This window comes from Apus apus, chromosome 3 (genome assembly GCF_020740795.1).
Source record: "Apus apus isolate bApuApu2 chromosome 3, bApuApu2.pri.cur, whole genome shotgun sequence".
Classification (NCBI taxonomy): domain Eukaryota; kingdom Metazoa; phylum Chordata; class Aves; order Apodiformes; family Apodidae; genus Apus; species Apus apus.
In genome coordinates, this window is record NC_067284.1 from 15,902,406 (window position 1) to 15,925,232 (window position 22,827).

General features: G+C 35.5%; 1 protein-coding gene across 1 annotated transcript in view; it reads right to left on the reverse strand.

Annotated features, from left to right (window-relative positions):
- Window positions 1-1,702: 1,702 nt before the first annotated feature.
- The window catches only part of MEI4 (meiotic double-stranded break formation protein 4), a 73,972-nt gene continuing 52,847 nt past the window's right edge, over window positions 1,703-22,827 (reverse strand). The window contains exon 5 of the mRNA XM_051615248.1: window positions 1,703-1,954. Within this exon, the coding sequence (XP_051471208.1) occupies window positions 1,703-1,954 (252 nt within the window). The remainder of the gene's footprint in view (window positions 1,955-22,827) is intronic.

Sequence of the window (22,827 nt, forward strand, 5' to 3'; positions counted from 1 at the left end):
ATAGATCAGCAAAATGTAGTGTTGAAACTGTTCTTTACAACAAGAGTCTTGAAGCAATACACACTTTGTAATTACACAGATTCTGGTTTCACCCTGTGTTTTGTGTTTTTTCTTTATAAAATACTTTTGAATGAAGCTTTTTTCAAAAAATGAAAATGAAAATTATGCTATTGGTGAGATACCAGTTTCTTCTGTTTATTTCTTTCTTTCTTTCTATCTTTTTGCAATCATGTTTTCAGTGCTGTGGAGGAAGATGGAAGAACTGATTCACTACCTTAACAAAACAAATAAACAAGAAGTAAAGCAGTAACAAAAATGACACAAAAGTTCCCAAGTGGCTACCAATACATACGTATTAAACTTTATTTTCTTCAATTTGGCTAAACTTATCTGATTTTCAAATGCAAATATTCAGGAACACTTGTTTTGCAAATCAAACATAGCAAATAATAAGTTTTAGAAACAGAACAGTGGCCAGCGACTGAACAAGTATAAGAATCTCATTGGGGAGCCAGTACAACATCAAAGCAACTTGTTTTGTAAATACTAATATATTTTACATGTACAGAAAACAAGGGTTTATTATCTGAAATAAATGCATTCAAATTAACAAGATAAATTATTTACAGTATCTTAAAAAGTGGAGTTTCAGAGAACTTTTCTGACACAAAAATTGATCTAATGAAGTAAGTGCGAGGGGAAGGATAAGGACTAACACTAAAATGTTTTCTATTTAATGTGAATAGGCATTACTAGGAGACATAACAAAGCTAAAATGCTATTTATGTATTAGTAAAAAATGCCATTCATCAAAACAGTTAGCCTCTGAATGTATCAAATATTCTGGATCAGTTAAGGTACTGCTGAACTAATATTTTAAAGGCCTTTTATGTGTAAGCTGATTTCTGTTAAAATATGTTACTTTAATTATTACTACAAATATAATTCCATCACACAGAAATAAAAAATTAAAAATCAGATAATACATATGGAGATTTTATAAATTTTCATTAATTTTCAACAGAAAGGTTTAAACTAATAATTAGAATTGATTTATTTTGATTAAATCTTTGAAATCATTAGTCAACTTGGGGTAAATTAGGTCCACTGTGCCTACACTTGTGCATACTCAAGTAGAGCCAAGTATACAATGAATGCAAGAAAGTTGTAAAACTGAGCACCAGATTTTATTTTGCTCAGGTAATGACCTTTTTGATTAAATCAGAAACTAAATCTGTCCTTTAAGAACTTAAAGTGGTAAGTTATCGAGTTTAAAAAGAAACATTTTTCTTTGAGCCAACCAGCCACTGTCTTTAAAGCACACAGAAGCTATACAGCTCTTCAAAGACAGACAGCTTCCTAATTTTGAAGCTCTATAAGTTATGTCTTGACTTTAAAATTCATAGAGCTTATTTTAAAGATCACCTGAAAGACCTTTCTTTGTTGCCATTTTCCCTGTGTATGCAAACACGAAGATACTGTTTTTTCACTATGAGAAAAAGCATTTATTCAAAATGGCACTGAATTATTACATTTTTTCTATCTTAAAAATTGGAAATAAATTGCATTATCTCTAAAACTGCTGTATAGCATAGTAGTTTAAAGTAATTGTTTTTCAATACCTACAATTTTCCTATTTGGCTCAAAAATTTTCCAATGCAATCCCACAGCAAATGTACTGTTAAAAAGTAGGCTGCCTGTTTTAATCAATTTGTATTTGAGCTGAGTTCAAAAGAATATTCACTCTCCATAAATACAAAGAAAACAAAGGGAATTCATGTGAGAGTTGAAGAATAACTTGATCAAGGTCCTTCAGAAATTTGATTTTTTCTTCTCCATCATAGTCTGAGCTTGAAACATTACTTTCTCCTGATTCATTTTGAAGAAGTTGTTCCAGTATCATGAACAAAGGAAAAATATTCTCATACTGGGTAATGTCATACATGGCCTGGACCTGGGAATAAAGAAAAATCGATACATAAGCATAGTGTGAAAATGCTTCTGCAGCCCACCATCTCAGATGTCAATTCAAGGAATAATGCAGTAGTATTTATATAATCAGAATGGATATATGCTCAGCATGATTATTTCTAAAAAATGTTTTCCTTTTTGTCATAATAGCCAAACGACTAACTTTTCATCGTACTACCATATGAAATTCAACATAATCTCCTGTTCACGAGACAAAGTGGGTTTTCTCCACCTAATTATCCATAGGCTGTGACACACAACAATGAACCCCAGAGAAACAACAACAGCAGCTTTGCTTTAGATATATAATTAAAAATCACAGAATCACAGAACTGCTAGAGATGGAAGGGACCTCTAAAGATCATCTAGTCCATCTCTCCCACTGGAGTCGGATAACCTGGAGAACTTTACACATCACTGCATCCAGGCAGGTTTTGAATATCTCCAGAGGAGGAGATTCCACAACCTCCCTGGGCAGCCTGTTCCAGTGCTCTGTCACCCTCACCGTAAATAAGTTTTTCCTCATATTTAAATGGAACTTCCTATGTTCCAGCTTGTACCCGTTGCCCCTCGTTCTGACACTGGAACTACTGAGAAGAGCCTGTCTCCATCTTCCTTGCACCCACCCTTTAAAAACTTGTATACATTGATAAGGGCTCCAAAATGGTGGACTTCTTTTTTCTGAGAAATAAGACAACGACTAAAGAAATAGCTTTTTTTTTTTACTCTCAAATACAGACAAACATCTATTCAAGTGACACCTCTAGAAATCAAATACAAAGTTCAAATTCTCAATCTCAATAGAAAATACACAAGCCAGTACTACAGACGTGCTTCAGTTACAAAGTGGTAGTCAGTTCATCAAACAAGCCCACTGACCAAATTATAAATTCATTAAAAGCCTTTTAGCTTTATCCAATATAAATTTACCTGCTCTGTGTTTGGAAACTGCATTTCAAACTGAAGCTTTCAGAATCTCTGCCCATACACAGGGAATAACTTAAGACAAAAACTTAAACCTTGGGGAGTTGTCTCTCTAGAATGAAATTCTATTTCCTCCTTAACCTGACTACCTGAAAAAGGCTGCTGTTACAGTAGCTACATGATCAGAACTGGAATGTAAAATCATAGCTGCCAGAAAATTAATTTTGTACTTTAGAAAATGGACCAATACTTCTAGTGTTCAGGCCTGTGATACAAAAGCCAGACGGGTCTAGGCTTCGACATTGGTCTGTCAAAAGGACAATATTAAGTATTTGCATACTTTAAAGTCCTATTAAATAAAATACTATAATTACGTAAAACCTGCTTTGATAAAAGAGGTAACAAGATAGTTTTTTCTTCAAATAACAAGCATCTGACTCTACAACAACCATGCCTATATACTGATTGTTTTGACTACTAACTAATGATGGTAAGACAAATGTATATCTTTTGCTTATTTGACTAAATTACAGCTTTCTAAGTTGAGAAAATAACTGGTATTAATGAATTCCTGAATTTCTAGGGAACAGATGATTGTCTGCTCTTAGGACTTTTGTTAATAGAAGAAAGCAGGGGGTGGGACTCAGTTGCTTGAATGCAGGTATTTATTGTCATTTTGGATCTCCAAGGGTATCTAAGGGATGAGCACGAGTACCATTTTAAATAAGAGTCAGCAGCTATAAACTAGGACGGATACCTTTAGGATGTCCAGTGTGATATTAGATGTCTGAGTTTTGGCAACTGATGCAAATCATCCCATTCTAAACTAGATCCTCAGATGTGCCACAACCTGAAACTCTTTACAGTGATGAAGTATGACTATGTCCAGAAAAATTACTAAGTATAAATTGAAGTTCTACACTTCTAGTTCTTGTAATTTGGATATTAGAACTGCACTGTTACAAGCAAACACCTTGATTTGATTCTTAAGTGTTGGCTTTGTAAATTCCCTCAGATCTCCTTTTCACATAAGGGATCGATAGAAAATGTTTTAGAAAGGCAAATTGTGCCACTTCACTTATCCCTGTAACCTCAGGCTCCTCCAAGCAGTCAAGCAATTGTGTTACTTTCAGTGGGTCTTGAAAAGTGCAACTAATTGCAGCTTAGTAAACTATCTAATTGATTATGGATAATAGAAACCACAAGCTAACTAATTCTCTTTCCTCTACAAATACTACTGCAATAGAGGAAAATTATTTTAGCCACACAGAACTGACTTTGAACAGAAAGGTTAAGTCTGATGGCAAGGAGAAAGAATTTTTATGAGGTAATTGCTTTTCAGAGGACAAATGCACTTTGAAATACTATTTTATAAAACCAGGGGAAAAAAATATTAGTCTAGAACATTATCTGGCTCAAGGCTTATTAACCTTTACAATCCATTTAATAATCTGAACAAAATGTGTCTCGGTTTTGTTTGTGAGAGGCTTTTTGTAGCACTAATTGATACAAACCCTATCAACATTAATTTAAGTCACAGAATTTGTAGAGGAAAACCTTCACTGTTACCTAATGGTGCAGTCAGGTAACAGACCTACTCATCTTGCTCAGCAACGTGTGGATGTGGGTAGCACTGTGTGTCTATGTACACACACACACACACACCCAGCCAGCCCACCTAGAAAGGTATGTCTGTAAAGCAAACCACTGATATATAGGCTACAATTCCAGAATATATTATTACCAACTTCAATTAACTTTAAACTGTGTTTTTCAGAATTTTAAGATAATCACTCATTTTATAGATCAGATTAATATGGAATATAGACAATTTTTTTTTGAGACCAGTCCTTACCAATTTTTCCTCACCAAGTAGCTGGAAATGAATGCGTTTCTTGGTGCTAAAATGTGTTTTGCATTTAACTTTTGGAATCATATTCTTATTAAGATTTCTCAATCCAAACAAATTTTGAAAACTTAAATAATTTCCTCAAAATGGTTAGTTATGTAAGATTCAGCTTTACATAAGATAGAAAAGACAGGTACTAGGGTCTCCTGCCTGGATTTGATGATCCGCTGATCAGAATTCATATATTTACATCACCAAATTCAGAATGCATGAAGGATCAAAGCTTTTGGTTGAAATGAATTCTCCAAGCTTTTCCTACGTTACAGGGTGACCACTTGGAAAAGCACACAAACTTAGTACATAATCCGAAAACAGGAAGAACTTCTCTAACCTATCTTCTTTACAATGCTATAGTAAAAAACAGTACTTATATGTTAAAGGAAACTGCTCAAAAATGTATGCAGCAATGACAGTCACCATGCAAAAAAGCCATCTGTGTTCCAGGTCACTGGGCCTTTACTGCATTTCCTCTTTGCAAAACAACCAATCAGATGGCCCTGGATCAAATTCCAAGCCAATGCTCTCATATTGGACAGATCTGGAGTTTGGGTCTTCAGTAAAATTTTGGGCAAAAACTAGAGATCTGAAAGCACAGAATTAATTGAAGTAACCTTCACAAAATTATGGTTTCAGAAAAAAAAACCCAAGTAATATTCGATGTGCCATTTTTGCATCTTTTTGTTTTCATATCTTAGTGGTTCATGCATATTTATCTCATTTATTCAAATGCTCTCAAAATCAGCAATATAAAATAAGAAGAATAAATATTAACTTTATAGAAATTCTCTACAATTCTTAAGCTATTTACCAGCCACAACTCATATTTCTAGTGATGCAGGCTGGAATTATCACATGCAGAAGATTGATGCTACTTTCTGAGTACAGGCAAATAAATCTTATTCCTATTATGTCTCAAAGGACCTACAGAATGAACACTTTACAAGTGCAAATACAAATTAGATGAAAAGAAAGAGATTATATTCACAGCAACTATTATTTCATAGAATCATTGAGTGGTTTGAGTTTGAAGTGACCTTGCTGGGCAGGGACACCTCCCAGTAGACCAGGCTGCTCAGAGCCCCATCCAGCCTGGCCTTGAACACTTTCAGGGAGGGAGCATCCATAACTTCCCTGGACAACCTGTTCCAGTGTCTCTCCACCCTCACACTAAAGAATTTCCTCCTAATGTATTTGTTTCCTTGAAACTCGTATACTTATGTAGGCTATGGTCAAAAGCATCAGCAACCCCTGTATGCTTTTTGGAATGAACCAGAAAGTGCTCTAACTCAGGAAAACTTCTTTTTGGTTTACGATGGAACATTGAAATACTGTAATTTCTGACAAAATTAAAACAAGTAGAATTAATCTAGAAGCCTCATTATGTTTGATTAATGACAAAAAGCTTTTCTCCTTTTCTATCCCTATAACTTAATTAATATCTGTTTAGACTTTTATAGTCCTATGAAAATAACAAATTTAAATCTATATGCAACAAATAGTTGTCCACAACATAAGTCTACAGAAAACACTGTCATACTGATACAAATTTGAACCTAACTGGAAAGATGAGGCTTTATACACCTCTGCTACTTAGAAAGTGATAAAACTGACACTTCTAGAAGACAGCTGTTTTAGCAGAAAAGCGTTCCACCCAAATCTCCTCAATCCATCATATTCTAATAGTTTTGCTTCTTGTACATTTTTTCTTGCAACTTTTGCCACTTCCATTTCTTGGCAAACTTCTACTATTCAGCAGGGATATAACTTTTATGCTTAGCAAGGTATCTTTTCTATGACCCAAGAAATTCTATTTCAAATTTCACTGAAGTGTCAAGTGTTAAAAGTTGGTATTTCTCTTCTTTTATATGCATATTTTTCAGAGAAGCATAAAGGGAAGATCAAAATAAACAACGGGAACTTCTAAAGCCTGGCCTTTCAATGGAAGCAGAGGCAGTAGGAACTACAGCACTGCCAAAGGCTGGACTGGAATCACTTAGGCTGTTAAGGAGGATGGAGGATAGAACAGAACCAAATATGCCATCTATTTCCAGCAAAAATCCCCCATGACCCATCACCTCAGGGAAGAAAGTAGAGCCAAAGCTCCTAGAAATTCTTTAGTGCAGGGAGAAGTAGGTGAAGAGCATATCTCTGTCTTGAAATAGTCTATACACCAGTCACCTCTGCAAATAGTCCTAGAACCTTTTTCTTCCTTGCAGAAGGCTGGTACAGGCAGGTGCATGTGCAGACTGAATTCTTGGCAAGAAAATTCTGATTCATGGGCTAGGAGGCCACAGAGTGAGTGTAAGCTGATGTCCCACGCACCACACAACATAGGACTTAAACTACTTCTAACTGTTTGAAGTGGACCATGCTTGTAAGAGGAAGGCGGATCTGGGACTGAACGACAAAAACAACCAAATACAGATATTGATGTCCACAGAAATGAAAAAATAATTTTGGTGCTCACTATGCCTGCAAATAGGAGGGATGCTTCTCTGAATGTGCTTTCAGTATTTTAACATTATAGTTGTTCTTACAAGTATGTAGTTATAACAAACAGTTCCTAAATGGACAGATATTGACAAGATCTCTTTTTAAGAAAAAAGTTTCTAAACCACCATAATGAAAAATAAGAAAGAGTTGACTGGCTAGAAACAATATCTACAAGCCATCAGCATTTAGTAAATTTTGTGTTTGCTAAAGTAATGCTGACAAATCTAAGTCTTTAGTAAAATCAACACTGTTTTACTCTACCCATCCAGCCTGAGTCAGAGGTTAGTGGAAATATATTTCAAGAATGACTTGAATTGTTTACTCAAGAGGAAATATCTTCCCATTTGATTAACAAACATGTTTAATTCCCACATGGAATTCTGTTCTTGATTCTTTGTTTTTCCTTTGAGAAATCCCTATCTAGGCTACTCATTGCTGGGTTCAAGTCCTAAATATTTTTCAGAGTATGGCAAGTGCATTTGGATAATAAGCATTTTACTTAAAAGCAACACGGAAAGTCTTTTTATCGGATATTCCACAAGCATGTAACAAAACCTTTACATGGATTATTAAACTTTTCTAAACCAACAATATCCATCGTATAAGAAAACATGCAGTAGGATCAAAAAGGTTCTCTCTAATTGCTGTTTAATGTTTAAATAACATGCTGATAAGCATCTCTAAAATGTTTAAGTCAGGCATGCATGAAAGACTACTAGAAATCTTTCGATTCTGATTTGAATACCATCGTACTTGGTTTGTAAAAGGTATTTACCTAATTGCTATGACTCAGGATTCAGTTTTTAGCAGATTAGCATTTCCCTTTAATTGCTTTTTGTTTTGTGATTTTGAAATGCATATTTCCCAAACATCCTTCCCAGTAATTATAATCCTCATTAACCACATCAATATTCACCTGCCAAGAAAGTTCTAACTGATTTATACCCTCTTTCAGAACCTAAAGCAAAATTCACACCACATTTTATTCAATGGGATCTGAAACTCTAGTTGTGTCATCTTTATTCATGCTGACTATCACTTTCTTCTCAAGTAGCTCCCTAAGATTCAGCAATTCTGCTTAGAGATTAAGACCAAATGTGCCTGCAGAAAGGGTCAAGGAATTCCTAACATATGTAACAGTTAAAATTCCAGAGGAGGAACCATCAGCTAAACTGTAGGAACAAATTAATTTGCAGCTAGAGCGCGTGCAGTGACTACAAGTCCTGAGCAACACTTCAGATGCCCCAGCCAGCCTCATGCTAGAGAGGTTTCAGAAGCAACAGTATGAAACTTGCAAAAATGATGTCTGTGCAGACACACAATTTGGCATACCCTGGAAAATATTTTTGATAGCAAACAGAACATGCACTTTAAATTCTGTCACCCAAGGGGAAGATACTTATCCCTGAGACATCTATGCATCGTGCCTCTTCCACAGACCATTTAGCTGGGTCATCTGTTACTAGCCCTTAATATGACACACTGAATTACAAGAAATTCCCAAGCCATTTTAAGCAACATTATTCTTATCTAGCAATGTGATTTCCACAAAATATTGTAAGAAATTAAATATACCAGCAGTAAAGCACTTAAGTTTCTGTTTATATACAAAGATAATGTTGCTTCCTCCATGCAGGCCTGAGTTTTTGGCTGTGGATAGACTGACCCAAAAAATGTGTGAGCTACGTGAGATGGGTAGGTCTTCCTCAACCAAGGTCTCAGCTATTAAGAGTCAGTCTTTTCCTGTTCAGCAGAGCTATTTTCTTATTTAATGTATTTTCAAGTATGTGGAATATGTGTATAGAATAAATAATGAATGGATTAGTAGAAGTTAACAATATAAAAATGATGCTGCTTATTCAATTTAACTATGTGAGAAATTACAGAAGCAAAATATTTAATTGAAAATCATACAAAGTATAAAATACTATGAAATAATGAGTACATCATGGTGGATCTAAAAGATTATATACACGTTGTAAAGTTTAATTTTAAAATCAATTACTCCTTTGACTAAAACATGGCAAAACAGAAAACGGAACAGATTGCTTCCTACAATCTTTTCAGGCTTCACACAAACTTTACAGAATATGATCACAAACAAATACAGTTTCTCTTTCAAATTTTACTACTCCACTCATTTTCCACTATACTCTTCTGGAAAACCCCAAACCAGTAGTTTCCTAGACATTTTCACATTTTTAATTTGATAGTTTATTTCAAATGCTATAGCAGCACAGTAGTGTAAAAAAGCCAATTTTTTAAGAGCTTCAGAGCAGTGGTTTATAACTTGTGAGTGTCACAGTGAACCTAGTGCTAGAAAACAGTGATGAGCAGTTCAAGACTGGCCCTCAAAAATTCAGCATGCCAGGAGTAGCTCTAAACCCAGTTAGATTTAGAAAGATCCTTCTGAAACCAAAAATTGTCATCAGCTTGTGTGAAAATTGTAGCATCCTGATAGTACACAAAAAAGCAAAGTAAACTTGAAAGGAATGAAACTATAAATTAACCTTCAGAAGCCAACCAGCTTCTCTTTCCATTTTTGAGACAAAAAATATAAAGGAAGGATTATGTACAAGAAAATACTTATAATTCTAAAAGGCATTTTAGGTGGGCCGTCATGAGACACCACCTAGAGTACTACGTCCAATTCTGGAGCTCCCCAACATTAGAAGGACATGGAGCTCCTGCAGAAAGTCCAGTGGAGGGCCATAAAGATGATCCTAGGAATGGAGCACCTCTCCTACAAGCACAGGCTGAGAGAACTGGGGCTATTCAGCCTGGAGAGGAGAAGGCTCCTGGGAAATCTTAGAGCACCTTCCTGTACCTGAAGGGCCTACAGGAAAGTTTGGGACAGGCTTTTTCCACGGGCTTGTAGTGAGAGGACAAGAGGTAATGGATCAAAATTGGAAAAAGGGAGATTTAGCTTAGACATTAGGAAGAAATTGTGTGTGAGGGTGGTGAGACACTGGAACAAGTCGCCCGGATAAGTTGTGGAAGCCCCATCCCTGGAAGTGTTCAAGGGCAGGCTAGACGGGGCTCTGAGCGACCTGATCTAGTGGGAGGTGTCCCTGCTCATGAAGGGCTTGGAAATACATGATCTTAAAGGTCCCTTCCAACACAAACCATTCTGTGATTCTATGATCTGAAAAAATTAATGGAAGAATTATTGAAGAAAGATCTGTGGTCTGAGCACAACAATGATGATGGTGATTATTTTGTGAAATATTAGGTCAAACCAAGCCAACCCAAGATCTTCCTATACCTAAATCCGTAATAGCTTGATTCCCATTAAAGGTAGCTCGGGGAAAGTTCTCAACTATGCAAGTCAGTTTGTGTGTGGCCAAACCTGTTGTCTGGATTGTTCTGAAAACCTCAAATGTGTCAGTTAGCAATGGTACAACTGGCCTTAACTAAAGGAAAAGATTCTGCAGGGTGTAACGTTAAGCCAAAATTTGGATGTATAGCACCACTATTTTCAGCAAGCACACAGTCATTTACAACATGCCTCATTCCTTGTGCTAGCAGGATGTGATCAAGAAACCATGAATCTGGGAATGCCAGGATTTGAAATGACCAGGAAGAAAGCTGAATAAAATGTAGGAAGATTTATACATGGCAAGAGAAGCACACAATTTTTACTTGTTATAATTTCTTATGCCAAAGCTTCAACACAGCCCCATAAGACTACCTAGACTTGACAAGTAGTGGTGACCCATTCAACCGTCATATAATTTGTTTGAAAGATAATGTTCTGCAGATCTGAGAGCTAGGTATCCTAGCAAAAGTACAGATGGTTTTATCAAATAGCTGTGCTATTTGATACAGTAGATGCTAAAAAAATTAGAACAGTAGAGCTAAAAAAATTACCAGAAGTCCACTCTATTGCACTGAGTCCCCCAAAAGGAGACTACTGCACCTGAACTACAGACATACCATAGAAGTTTAAAGCAATTCAGTTTGAAGCAGAAACATCAATTCAAGACACAATTAGAAAAAACAGCCCAGCTGGAGGTCCAAGTATGTTCAAAGTCACAGAAGATCTGAACATAGCTAAATGAAACAGCATTTGCATTGAGAAACCTAAAAGATAGTGTTTCAGCAAGGGACTGAGGTGTCTGCTGGACCCATTACAGAATTCTGACATAAATGTACTTGTAGGGGCCCATATGGGACCCTGATGACAGTAAGCAAAAGTCTGCAGAAACAGATTGTCATTCATGTGATGTGGTATGATAGGCGTATGAAAGAACTGTAATGTGTAAAAAAAAACCAAACTGCTAGAGATAACATAAACAACTGCAGCAATAGAATGGTCTGTCAGTCTGTGACAACAATGGAAGTCAAGAATATATTTGCATCTGGTGGAACTGAATTTTATAGAAAAATAGTGCAAGTCCACCTTTTAGCTTAGGTCGTGACATCTTCTAATGGCCTGAACCAGACACAATACTAGATGAATTGCATCTGAAAACTTCTCAGTCTTCCCTAACAGTTAGGGCCTGTGCTGCCACTCCCTTCCCTGCTATATGCCCAACTCCATCATTTTGGCTCTCTATTTTCCGTTTTCCTGAGATTAGGAAGGGAGAAGGTAAAAATAAAGTGTTCCACTGGTATGTCCATGTTCTTGGCCACAAGTGGAACCAGATGAACCTGAAATACATAGGAGGCTGTATTTCATTAATCAGCACAAACTCTTTCACCCTTAATGTCTGTGAATTCTGAATCTGAACAAAACAATATAATTTTTAATTTTATTTGAACTTCCCACAAGAACATGGTCTTGGGAAAAAAAGAAATTAAAATGTAAGAGTAGAAAATAATCAAAACTACAAACTGAAGAAAAAGATACAAAACTCTACATTTATTTCAAAACTAGGGATGTTTTGAAGGTGACTGGACTAGCAGAATAATTATCACTATTTCAAACACTGCATGCCGGCTCTATAAAAAGTAGAGTTTAAAAACGCAGAGTTTGGTACTTAACTAAACAATGTCAGATCTTGATACAGTTTCAAGAAGGTTATAGAAAGCAGTCTCTAAGACAGAACAAGACCTTCTGTGTAAAATAGCAAGCAGCACCATACTAGAAGAAGGATGGTAACTGACATTCAGAGCAGATTTTCAGAGATTATTCTGTTCTTTCTTGCAGGTGCCACATTACTTGCCAATTACTGAATGATCACACAGGAGGCAAAATGCAATGCCAATGTCAGATTTACTGTGCAATCAATGTGTAATGTTAGATATAGTATGGTACTTATAAAAAAAAAATCCTGAAAAAAACTAGAAAAATTCCAACATTTCAGAGGAAGACTAGCTTTTCAAAATGATAGCCAAGTTTCAGTTTGAGACAAAACAAAAAATAAAGCATCTTCCAGATGTAATAATACAAATTACTTGCTACTTTATTTATGCACAAAGCTGTTCACTATCAGCTAATTCTATTTAATAATTACCAGTAGAAAAACATACAAGGACATTGCAATGCTTCTTCAGGTGCTTTTAGTAACACAACAGCACTCCTCTTTTCTCTTTGGTACTCTAAACGGGTGTAAATTTAATGCTATTTAACAGAAGTGTTTAATTCACTAGGTAGGGTTAAAACCACTGTGAAGAGATTGAAAGGTCAGATTAACAAATCACACTAAATACCCAGACCACCTAGCTCTTAAAAATTACTTCAGATGACTGTAGGAAATATAATAACTAAAATATGACAGGAAATCACTACAGTTGAGTCATTAGGAGAAGAAACAAAATGAAATTCCATCAACAATAAGGTGCACAGCTCATCTTTATTATGCTGTAACTGACTCCTAGCCAATTTCTAATTATTAGAAGGTCTAGCCCCCCTAGCACAATAATCGTAACACTGTTAACCCATGAAAGACATCAGCTGCAATATAAAGAAAACCTCCTATTGAAATGCTCAAACTTACTTTATTGGAAGAAAGTAATTATCCTGAATCTGAGCTTTCGTACATTCCATTGCCACCAGTGCTCTTGCAGAGGACATATATGCTATAGCACAGGGAAAACTTCTGGGATAACACAGCAACGTGTAGACTGTGAACAAGTAAAAAAGAAACTACTGGTACATTTTAATGGCTTTAAGGTAACCATGCAATATATTCCTTCAAGTTTCACTGATGACAAATTAGCCAATTAGCCAATAAGGGACTCATGTTAGTTTCTGCTACCAAACTTAACTTATTTAAATAAAGTTCAGGTTCACCTAATTATATTGGCACACAGCCATTGATTTATAAAAGTTTTTAAGCTTTCCAGTCTGCAAACTCTCAAAAATTTCTCATTTACTTTTGTCACAGGTCTATCTCACTTCCTTAATACTGTGTATTTTCTATTGCCTCCTGGAAATGGAGGAGATGGGATTATCACCATGTAGAACTATGGTTCATTTCATGTTCTTTTCAGTTCTCAATCCTCTGGCTTGAGAACTGAAAGACTTTGATGTCCTTGATCCTGAAGGGTTCATTTGATTTCTTCCACCTACTGTTCCCTCAGTGGGATCTCAGTCTAGTGTTCAGAACTGCACAAGGTCAGCCTTGGCCCATTACCCCTCTGCATGTTGCTTTACCTGTCCATGAAACTTTCTTGAGAGCTATAATCTCTTTCAAGAATAAAATATGTCCCTTGATTTGTTTCAAACCCTTTTGTCCCCAGGTGACACACGGATTTAGCAACAAGCAGGAAATCAGTTTATATAGATTTTTTTTACCCCCCTACACTTGAATATCTGAGATTATGTCAAGAGTTACCAATTCAAACACTCATGTGCAGATGAAGGAACTTAGTGTGTGGCTTCTAGACTGATTTTAATTCAGCTCCTTTTTTAAGGAGGATAGTGGGGAAAGCAAGAATCTATGAGCTGCAGAGCCCTTTTTCCTTTTACAGGAAACTGATCATGTTTTCAGAATCAAGAAAACTTAACCTTTTGTGAAACACCTTCATGAGCACCATCCTTGAAAAGGGGGAGTGTTAACAGTGATTCAAGATGACAGTATGGGAAACTAAATGGAACAGCTTCTGGCTATGCTAATAGAAATATGCGCGCATAAACAGAGTAAATGCACTTCTTAAAGAAGAGATTGTATCCAAAACAGCCAAGAAGTATGACTCTTCTAAGCAAGATTCACGGGACTTTTCATCATTCCTCTGACAAGTGATTATCACTAAACCAAGGGACCTTAATATGGTTCTACAATCTTCAATGAAAAGAAAGACCTAATCCACTTTATCATTAGAAAGAATGAAGTCAAGAATAGGTAGATGACCACAGAGAAAGGCATTTCTCTAGATAAGCATACAAAATCAATCTAGGAGGTCTTCCTCATGAAAAACATACATCTTGCTTGACCAGGAATATCAGCACAGCCATTGTTGCCTGTAACAAGCTTGTGATTAATGAATTAGTATTGGAAGGAAAATTCTTCTTGAAGTCAGTACAAAATAGCATTGGTGAGAGAAAGCAGTTTATGCAGAACTTCAAATCTGTGTAGACGGCTTGATAATTAGCTGGAGAAGCTGATGATGCAAATAAGTGTAACTTCCTCCCAATTCACTTGTCATGTTTCTGGGTCTTATCTCTAGAGTTTAATTGCTTTATATTCTCATCCATCAACTAGTTGCACGTGTCCACAGAAGTAACAACAAGCCTCCCTTACCCAAACCAAATAAAAAAAATTAATCAAGCTACATTGGTATATCCATTTTTTTAATCTATCTATTCATTAGATAGCTTGAACTGGAGACTTTCATAGTGACTTTGCCAGATTCCAAATGGCCTTGTTAACAGAGACATATTCTGGCCAACATCTTATGACAAAGGCTGTGCTCTCCAAAAGTATGTACAGGGATTTTTACAAACAAACCAACCACACTGAACAACTGGCTGAAAGACCTCAGGAATTAACCTAGGAAAAAAAATGTGGGCTCCTCCCAGAAACAGAGAGAATACTCACATGCTCAATTGTGAAATACTACCTGTTGTGACCTTCATGAAGATGACAACTAACTTTCTAGAAGGACTTGTGGCACACTCTGTCTAGTCTCTAAAGAGTGTCTCAAATATGTTGCTTCTCCTGTGCAGACACTTGGCGAACAATTGAAAAGAGGAGGGACATTTCAGAGAGTAAGAGATAGAATCCCCGTGCTTGTTTGGAGGCAGAACTCGCAAAAACAACTCAGTTGGGGCATCATGCGGAGCACAACAAGTAGTTTCTAAACGCTGTCAAAATCTCAATCTAAACTGAGGTGGACTACAAGAATTCTAGCAATTCCAAGAGTAATACTCCCATTAATACTGAGATCTTTGAATAGCAAGAACGAAAGTGATGACAGACACAGTGTATGCCTGTTCTGCTTGTGTTGAAACATGAGACTAAAGCCTTCCTTCTGGAGAAAGTCAATGGGTTTTGCTGCTTCCCTTTGGCTTTGTAACAGTTTATAACAAAGTTGCTAACTGCAGCAACTGTAAAGCTTTGTGAATTTCTTAATGCTGGAAAAAGGTAGCAGAACCTGAAACTTCAGCTTTCTGCCTTCTTCACTCAGCAGTTGGAAACTGTTATTGTTTGGGACACACATCTTTCATTTCACAGCTCTGTATCAACACTAGGTTCATAATCCCTGATTTAGGACAGGTATATTGTCAAGCAAAATGACACAACAGCAAAAAAGGAGAAATATATTCAACAATTAGCAAGCCTGTAATACTAGGCAGCGTCAGACAGTCAACAGAACATTCTTCCTGAACCAATGTCTTTCTCACCACTTATTTCTAAAAAAAAAAAATTAAAAACCATCAACAGATCGTATGGGTAGCACTTAAAATATTTTTATGGAAGTAATCCACATGCACTGTTCCTAAAAGCAGCCATGAATTGAAGGAGAAAGACTACTGTGACAAGGAAATAATTATTCCACACATATCTGGTCTTCCCATCCCTGCCACCAGGTGTCTCATTTTCCTTCTGAAAAAATGGAACAGCTTTGGAAACATTCAGAAATCCTCATTCATGAGGGTTTCAAGGAGTAATTTCAATTTTCAAATTCCTTAGCACATTTAGCATTTCTTATATAAATTCAGCATGTTCTAATGACAGCAGCTAGATACTCCCTGGGCAGGACCTGAAGGCATGGAAAGAAAATATACTACATGGTACTTTTGAAGAAAGGTGTCTTTTTCGCAGATGGAAGTTGTGAGGTTTTTTACCTTCAATTTTCAATGCCATCTAGTTCTTCCATCATGATAAACGGTAGAAAAAATACTCGATTTATCTTATTTACATCATACACTGGTTTGTAAAATTCTCTTGTAATGCTCATCTGTTTCCTCTTTAAATAATAATTTTTCTCTCAGAATAGACAACTTTACAAGTCTCTAAATCTGCTGGTTTTATCCAAATCCCTTCTATGCTATCATATATTTTCTGAAAAGACATTATTACGTGACCAAGTCTGCTACAACCCATAATCTGTATCTTTACCACTTTATTATCCTAGTAATATTTTAGAACTGCATGGAAATAATAGCTAATAGCTTATTTTCTGTACTTGGTAAATGACATGAAATTACATTTAAAGTACTCACTATTAAGGGTTGATCAAAATAATAATTCACTAAAGTTATGAGTAAAAATTAAACTAACTTCACTCTTCAAAATTTAGATCTACAACAGCACCACCTTGCCACACTAACTGATCAAAGAATAATGACAAAATACTTGGGAGTAATTTAATTTGCTGCTCTTGCATGCAGTATGATTCATCTTAGGATTTAAAATGGTGCTTAATTGCATATTAAGAGATGGCAATATGTGCAACAGGATTTTATTAATACAATTATGTGTCATATTTCATATTGAAAGCACTCTACACTGGTTCACCTATAAAATGAACTCATAACAAAGGCTTACTTCATGCAAAGTAGCACATTAATATTCCACACAGACTGTAATTGCCATTCTACTGTTTTTTATAATATTCATGTTTGTAAGCAGTTTTGAATATCAGTCAATTACTTGTTCTTTCAGAATGCTCACCTTGCATTTATAGTACAAGCCTTTGAGAAGAGAGTCGCTGACTGGTAGGAATAAATTTGCATGAACATAGGCACAGTTGTTAGGTTTATTTTGACTTTGTCTGAGAAAGTTTATTTTGTCCTTGTTTTTGAAAAAGTTAACTAACTCAAGTAAGTGGCTTATGCCAGTAGTGGCAGTAGTCACTACACAAACAATCAGGTTCCGCATTGCTTTAGGAAGACGAGCATGACAGTAACACCATCAAAACATACTGACACAGATGCTTGAAACACTAATGCAAATTTGATAGTGTATTTTCAGAGGAACTTTGAATGTTAATGGTGTGAGCAAGTAAATAAAAGGAAAGAGTAAATGCAATACAAATACGAATGACATATAAGAAGAGTAGTGCAAGGTTAGTTTTGGTGTGAAACCATGAATCAGCAAAACTGGAGAAATGTAATGTGTCAAAGAGTTATCCTGTGCTGCTAACCCTTGTAAATTGTCCAAGTGTTGTGGAATGTGATGCAAAAACCTAAGTGTTTTCAATGAATTACATTCCCTATTTAGTCCCAGACCAATTTTGCTGTGCTTGTTAAACAAATGTGAGTATTATATAAGTGATATTTCCAGTAGTACGTACTAGAATTTAGCAAGCTGCAAAGAACAGTGCAATCTGTTAGTCTAAATCACTGATCAGGATCTACATACCTAACATTTCCTATGAAAGGATATCAGAAGCACTGGTACATACTGGTGAAATTTAAAAGCACATCTCCTTCCCACTTCCAACCTTAAAGATTCAGGTGCTTTAACTAACGAAACCACTTTGGATTGATAAACTGCAACTTTACAGATGAGTTGCACAGAAAAACAAAATTTAAGAAACATCAATTTCTTTACTTTTCCTAAGTGTTAGAATAGCTGTCTCCCACTCATTTTACCTACTGCTGTCAAGCCTATTCTAATATATTCACCTCTTTCCCAGCACTGTACCAGGAGCTTACTAAAAGATTTCACACTGAGAACTAGGAACACACAAGCAGAATCACTGTGGTATTTTTTCAGTTATGTCCCTCTGTGATAAAGCACTTAAGAGTGTGAAGAATTTCTGTTGATTTTTAAAATCAAGAAACATCCAAGATAAAAACATGAATATTTAATAAAAATAAGACTAATAGCAGCTTAGCTTTCAACATAGTAAGAAAAAAAAAAAAAAAAAGAGATAAGTTCTGAAAGTAGGAAAATCAACAGCCTTACAGAAAATTGTGCAGTGAAATGACAGGGAACAATTATTAAAAATGCAAAGTTGACAGAGTTGCAAAAAACACGAGAAAGTCAGCAAAACCTGGCTGACAGCAGAAAGCCAAATGGACAGTGATGGTGACTCACTAGTCTACTTTGAGAAGCATGTCCTAACTAGACAATCACATCTATTGCTTGGTCTCAAATACTAGCTACTAACAGGCACACAACTACATTCCTAACATCTTACTGTTTCTTCTGGGTCCTAATTTATTTCAGAATTTATACAGTCCTTGTTCGTATATTACGCGTAGCATTTACTTCATGACAGTAATTATTATTTCTATTTTGCATGGGTATCAGGCTGCAAAAGGCTGAAATTCTACACAGTCCATAAAAACAAAGTCCTCCTTTGCTGCTGCTTTGATTACTTAGAAATCAATTCACACAGGTTTTTCTTTTTGCTGCTATTATTCTTGCATTTCATGACCCTTCCTGGTTCCAAATTCACATCCATTCAGTGTCATTTCTAAAGCATAACTGCCCTTGAAAGGAAGGGAATAGCATATAAAAACAAACTAAATAAACAAGCTCATATTTTTCAAACAAATATATTGACTTAAAGTTCGTACAGCAAGGATACAGAGACAAAAATAGAGTAGTCATTCTGCCTCTTTTTAAAAATAATTTCAAGTTCTTGGTGATCATGTATCTGAAAGCATCAAATAATGTAGTATTATGATTTTACATAGCCTTCAATTTTAAATCTAGAAGGGACCACAAAGACCACACAGCTTGATCTGAAAGTTCAAGAAAAAATATAACATCTTATTTTTTTCCAGAAAATGAATGTAATAATCTTTCAGAAAGATACATAGCTTTATCTTAAAGATGATAGACTATGAAAGTCACTATTTTTCCTTGTATGCCAGTATGTCAGCTGAATTCTCGAAGTGTCAACATTAGAAAGTACACTGATGTAAAAATGAACCCATTAAAAGAAGATGTGAAAGTGATGATAAAAAATTAAATAACCTATATGTAGGGAATTTAAGGGGAAGCAATTAATGGCACTGAAGGTAAGGTAAAAAAATGTAATGCAAGTAATTGAAGAGAGAAGCTAAAGGGATCACAGAATATCAGTAAATTGTAGATTTGGAAAACAAAACAAAACAAACCCAAAAAACCAACCAAAACCACAACAAAAAGTGGGAACTTTAAAGCATGTTAGAAATAAAAGTAAAACAACAGATAAAACAGTTACCCTACTAAACATAAGTAAGAAAATTGTAAGTAGTTACAAAAAAAAACCCAGAAAGAGTCAAGAGAGGTTTCTTCTCCAATTCTGAAGTGGATGAAGAAAGGGACATTTCTTTTCCTCACTATATTGTGGACAAAACTGAAAAAATGGGGATATGAAACTTCACCTGTAATGGCTTAACTCTTTATTAAGAGATGCTCTCAAGTGCTTTAATGAACACCTTTGTAGCATATCTTACAATGAATATGTCAAGACTCACATTAAGACATCAAACATATGTGTATCTTAAGCCCTAGATCACTGATCAGACCTATTTCAACAGGATATTCCATTTCCCAAAATTCCTGTCTGCTAAGGAACTTCCTTTATGCTAGTACAGTTAAGAATTAATTGCAGTACAGTTCTGTCCCCTTTGTTCATGCTGAATATTATAAAAATACCAAGTCTTCTGTTAAAAAAGTTTTATGTTCAAGACAAACATAATATTTGTGGTTTGGACTGCAAATAAGGAGTATCTAAGGAAGCAGACCTTTCTTCTACCTCGGAAGGATTTTTGCACTAACAGATACTCCATTAGATCCCAAAATCACAGGTTACTTTAATATAGCTAATTACTTTTAAAATAGCACGATGAAGTGGAAAAGTAAATTTATTATCATGGCTAATCATTTCAGGGACTATAATTATTTCTCAAAAAGTATTTGTAAGATGCCAATTTATTCTAAGTATCACACTTCACTGCTTGTGTTCGTGGATACAACTGGCAGCTAATAAAACGCATCTATGTTTTATTTATTAACTTAGTAGACAGACGTGCACTTACTAGATTTCACATTAATTGCTAGTATTTTCCTACAGCAACGAAGCCCTGAAGGTCTTGTTAGAAACATGTCAACTGCAACTGGATGCCTATATCTGAGGGTTTTTTTCAGATGCAATGCTTTTAACACTTAACTGCTCAGGCTTCCAAAAACAAGGTTTTCATTTGCCAATGACAGAAACAGTTATAATCTGGTAAGAGAATTGTTCATTGCTGCTCCTGCAGACCCTTAACGTAGCACAATGCCAATTAAATCAATATGCCTCGATTCAACATGGTTATTAAAAAATCCACAGACTGCACTGTAAACTTAGTTTTATAACTACATTGATAGCTAAAAATTCTGAAAATCTTGCTATTTCACGTTATGTATTTGATTCAAATCTTGACTCTCCTTCAACTTCCTACTAAAGGAACTGAGTTCATTAGAAATAAGTTGGTCTTTTAAACTCTTAGCTTTATTATCTTTTTTTAAGTCTTACTTGGAACTTAGCACAGACTCATATTTTACATATAAGATAATACTGATCAAATTAATACAGACATCTCATCTTTGTAAGCAAAATTCTAGAAAACTGTCTCTTGGTAAGTCAAATTCAATAAAATATATCAGTGCTTTGTGCACAAATTACAATAATTTTTGCCACATTTATGTTATACCAGTTCCTGCATGCGCAGAAATTCATTGGGAGCCATCACTTCTGCACACATAAACCACTCTCAGTTGCTCACAGTCAAGTCAGATCTGTATCCAGATACTGACTGAGGTGAAAAAAGTTGTCTTCTTTTCCAATACTGCACTGCTTCTAAGAAGAAAAAAGTAGGAATGAGGAATGCATCTTTAAAGACAATGCAACAAATGAAAAACTGAGATCTTCTGGGTTGAGAGGTGGTAGTGGTCTTCTATGTGGAGCTAAAATCAATGCTGTATGCTACCTGCTATTCTGACAGAATTCCTCATACCTGCAACAGTGACAGTAGAGTACCTTTAAGGCTGCCAGCAAGGATCTTTACAATGCCCTGCTTTGGTTCCTCTGCCCTCATTTTTCAGACAGGAGAATCAATCAGGAATACCTCTGGATGACAAAAGATTTATCAAAGTGCAGAGTTAGCAAATGGTCCTTTGGCTCCAAAGGGAGAGCTGCTGCTTGCAGGCTTGGCAACAAGCTGTCTGGGGTGCTGTCCCAGAGGATCTGAGACTGATGGGGTAGCAAGGACTTATGGAAGAGTTGCTTTGCCTATTACCAGAAAGAAGAAAAGCTTTGCCATGGCAACCATGCTATGTATGTTTCAGCTTTGCTATGTTTAGTACAGCTTATTTTGGCTGTATCTTTTGGGGGTTTCTGTTAAAAAAAAATATTAAAAAAATCAAATTTCCCTACTCCAGCACTGTTAAGAAGTAATGATACCGAATTACTGGAGTAATCAGAAATACTTTATTTTTTGTGTTCTGAGGACCCCTCAAAATCTCCACTAAATTTCTTCTTCAAGTATCTTATGCTGCAATTTAAAACTGTTCAAACAAGAGGAATAAGAGAGAAAAGAAGGATTACATGAAAATTACTTACCACAACATGCACCGTTAAGGTTTGTTCTTCTCTTTTTAAACCAGCCATTTTCATTTGCTACTTAATATGTATTACTATAACTGTTTCTTTCTTACAGGAATCGTAACAGAAATTACCAATAAGTTTGAAAATGCCAACAAAGAACTTCAGGTTTCCTAAATGGGCTACTCTCTGTGAGTAAGGAAACAGACAGAGAATCCTGTTTCAGAGCATCAGGTAGGAAAGATAATCAAGGCAGACATCACTAACAAGTGCAGGTAGCATTATTAAGAATTTGTTTCATAAACAATAAAAAAAAAAATGAAATTATGCCTTACCTAGGGTCATAATAAAAATTACTGATACAAAGTAAGGGTTATGTGTACTAGAAGAAAAAATTAGAAATCACTAGATAAAAGGAAAGTCTGTTATACTAACGTGAAGAAATTCTCAGTTCTTGTTTTAAATACCTATTCTATTATTGTAAAAGTACCCAAACTCAGAAACAGTATAACACTACCATATTATAAATCCAAAAGGTTTAATGCAATTTGACCAAAAAATGGAATCCTCTAGTGATTCCAACAGGCTCTGGTCTTGGATTTTTAATTTTT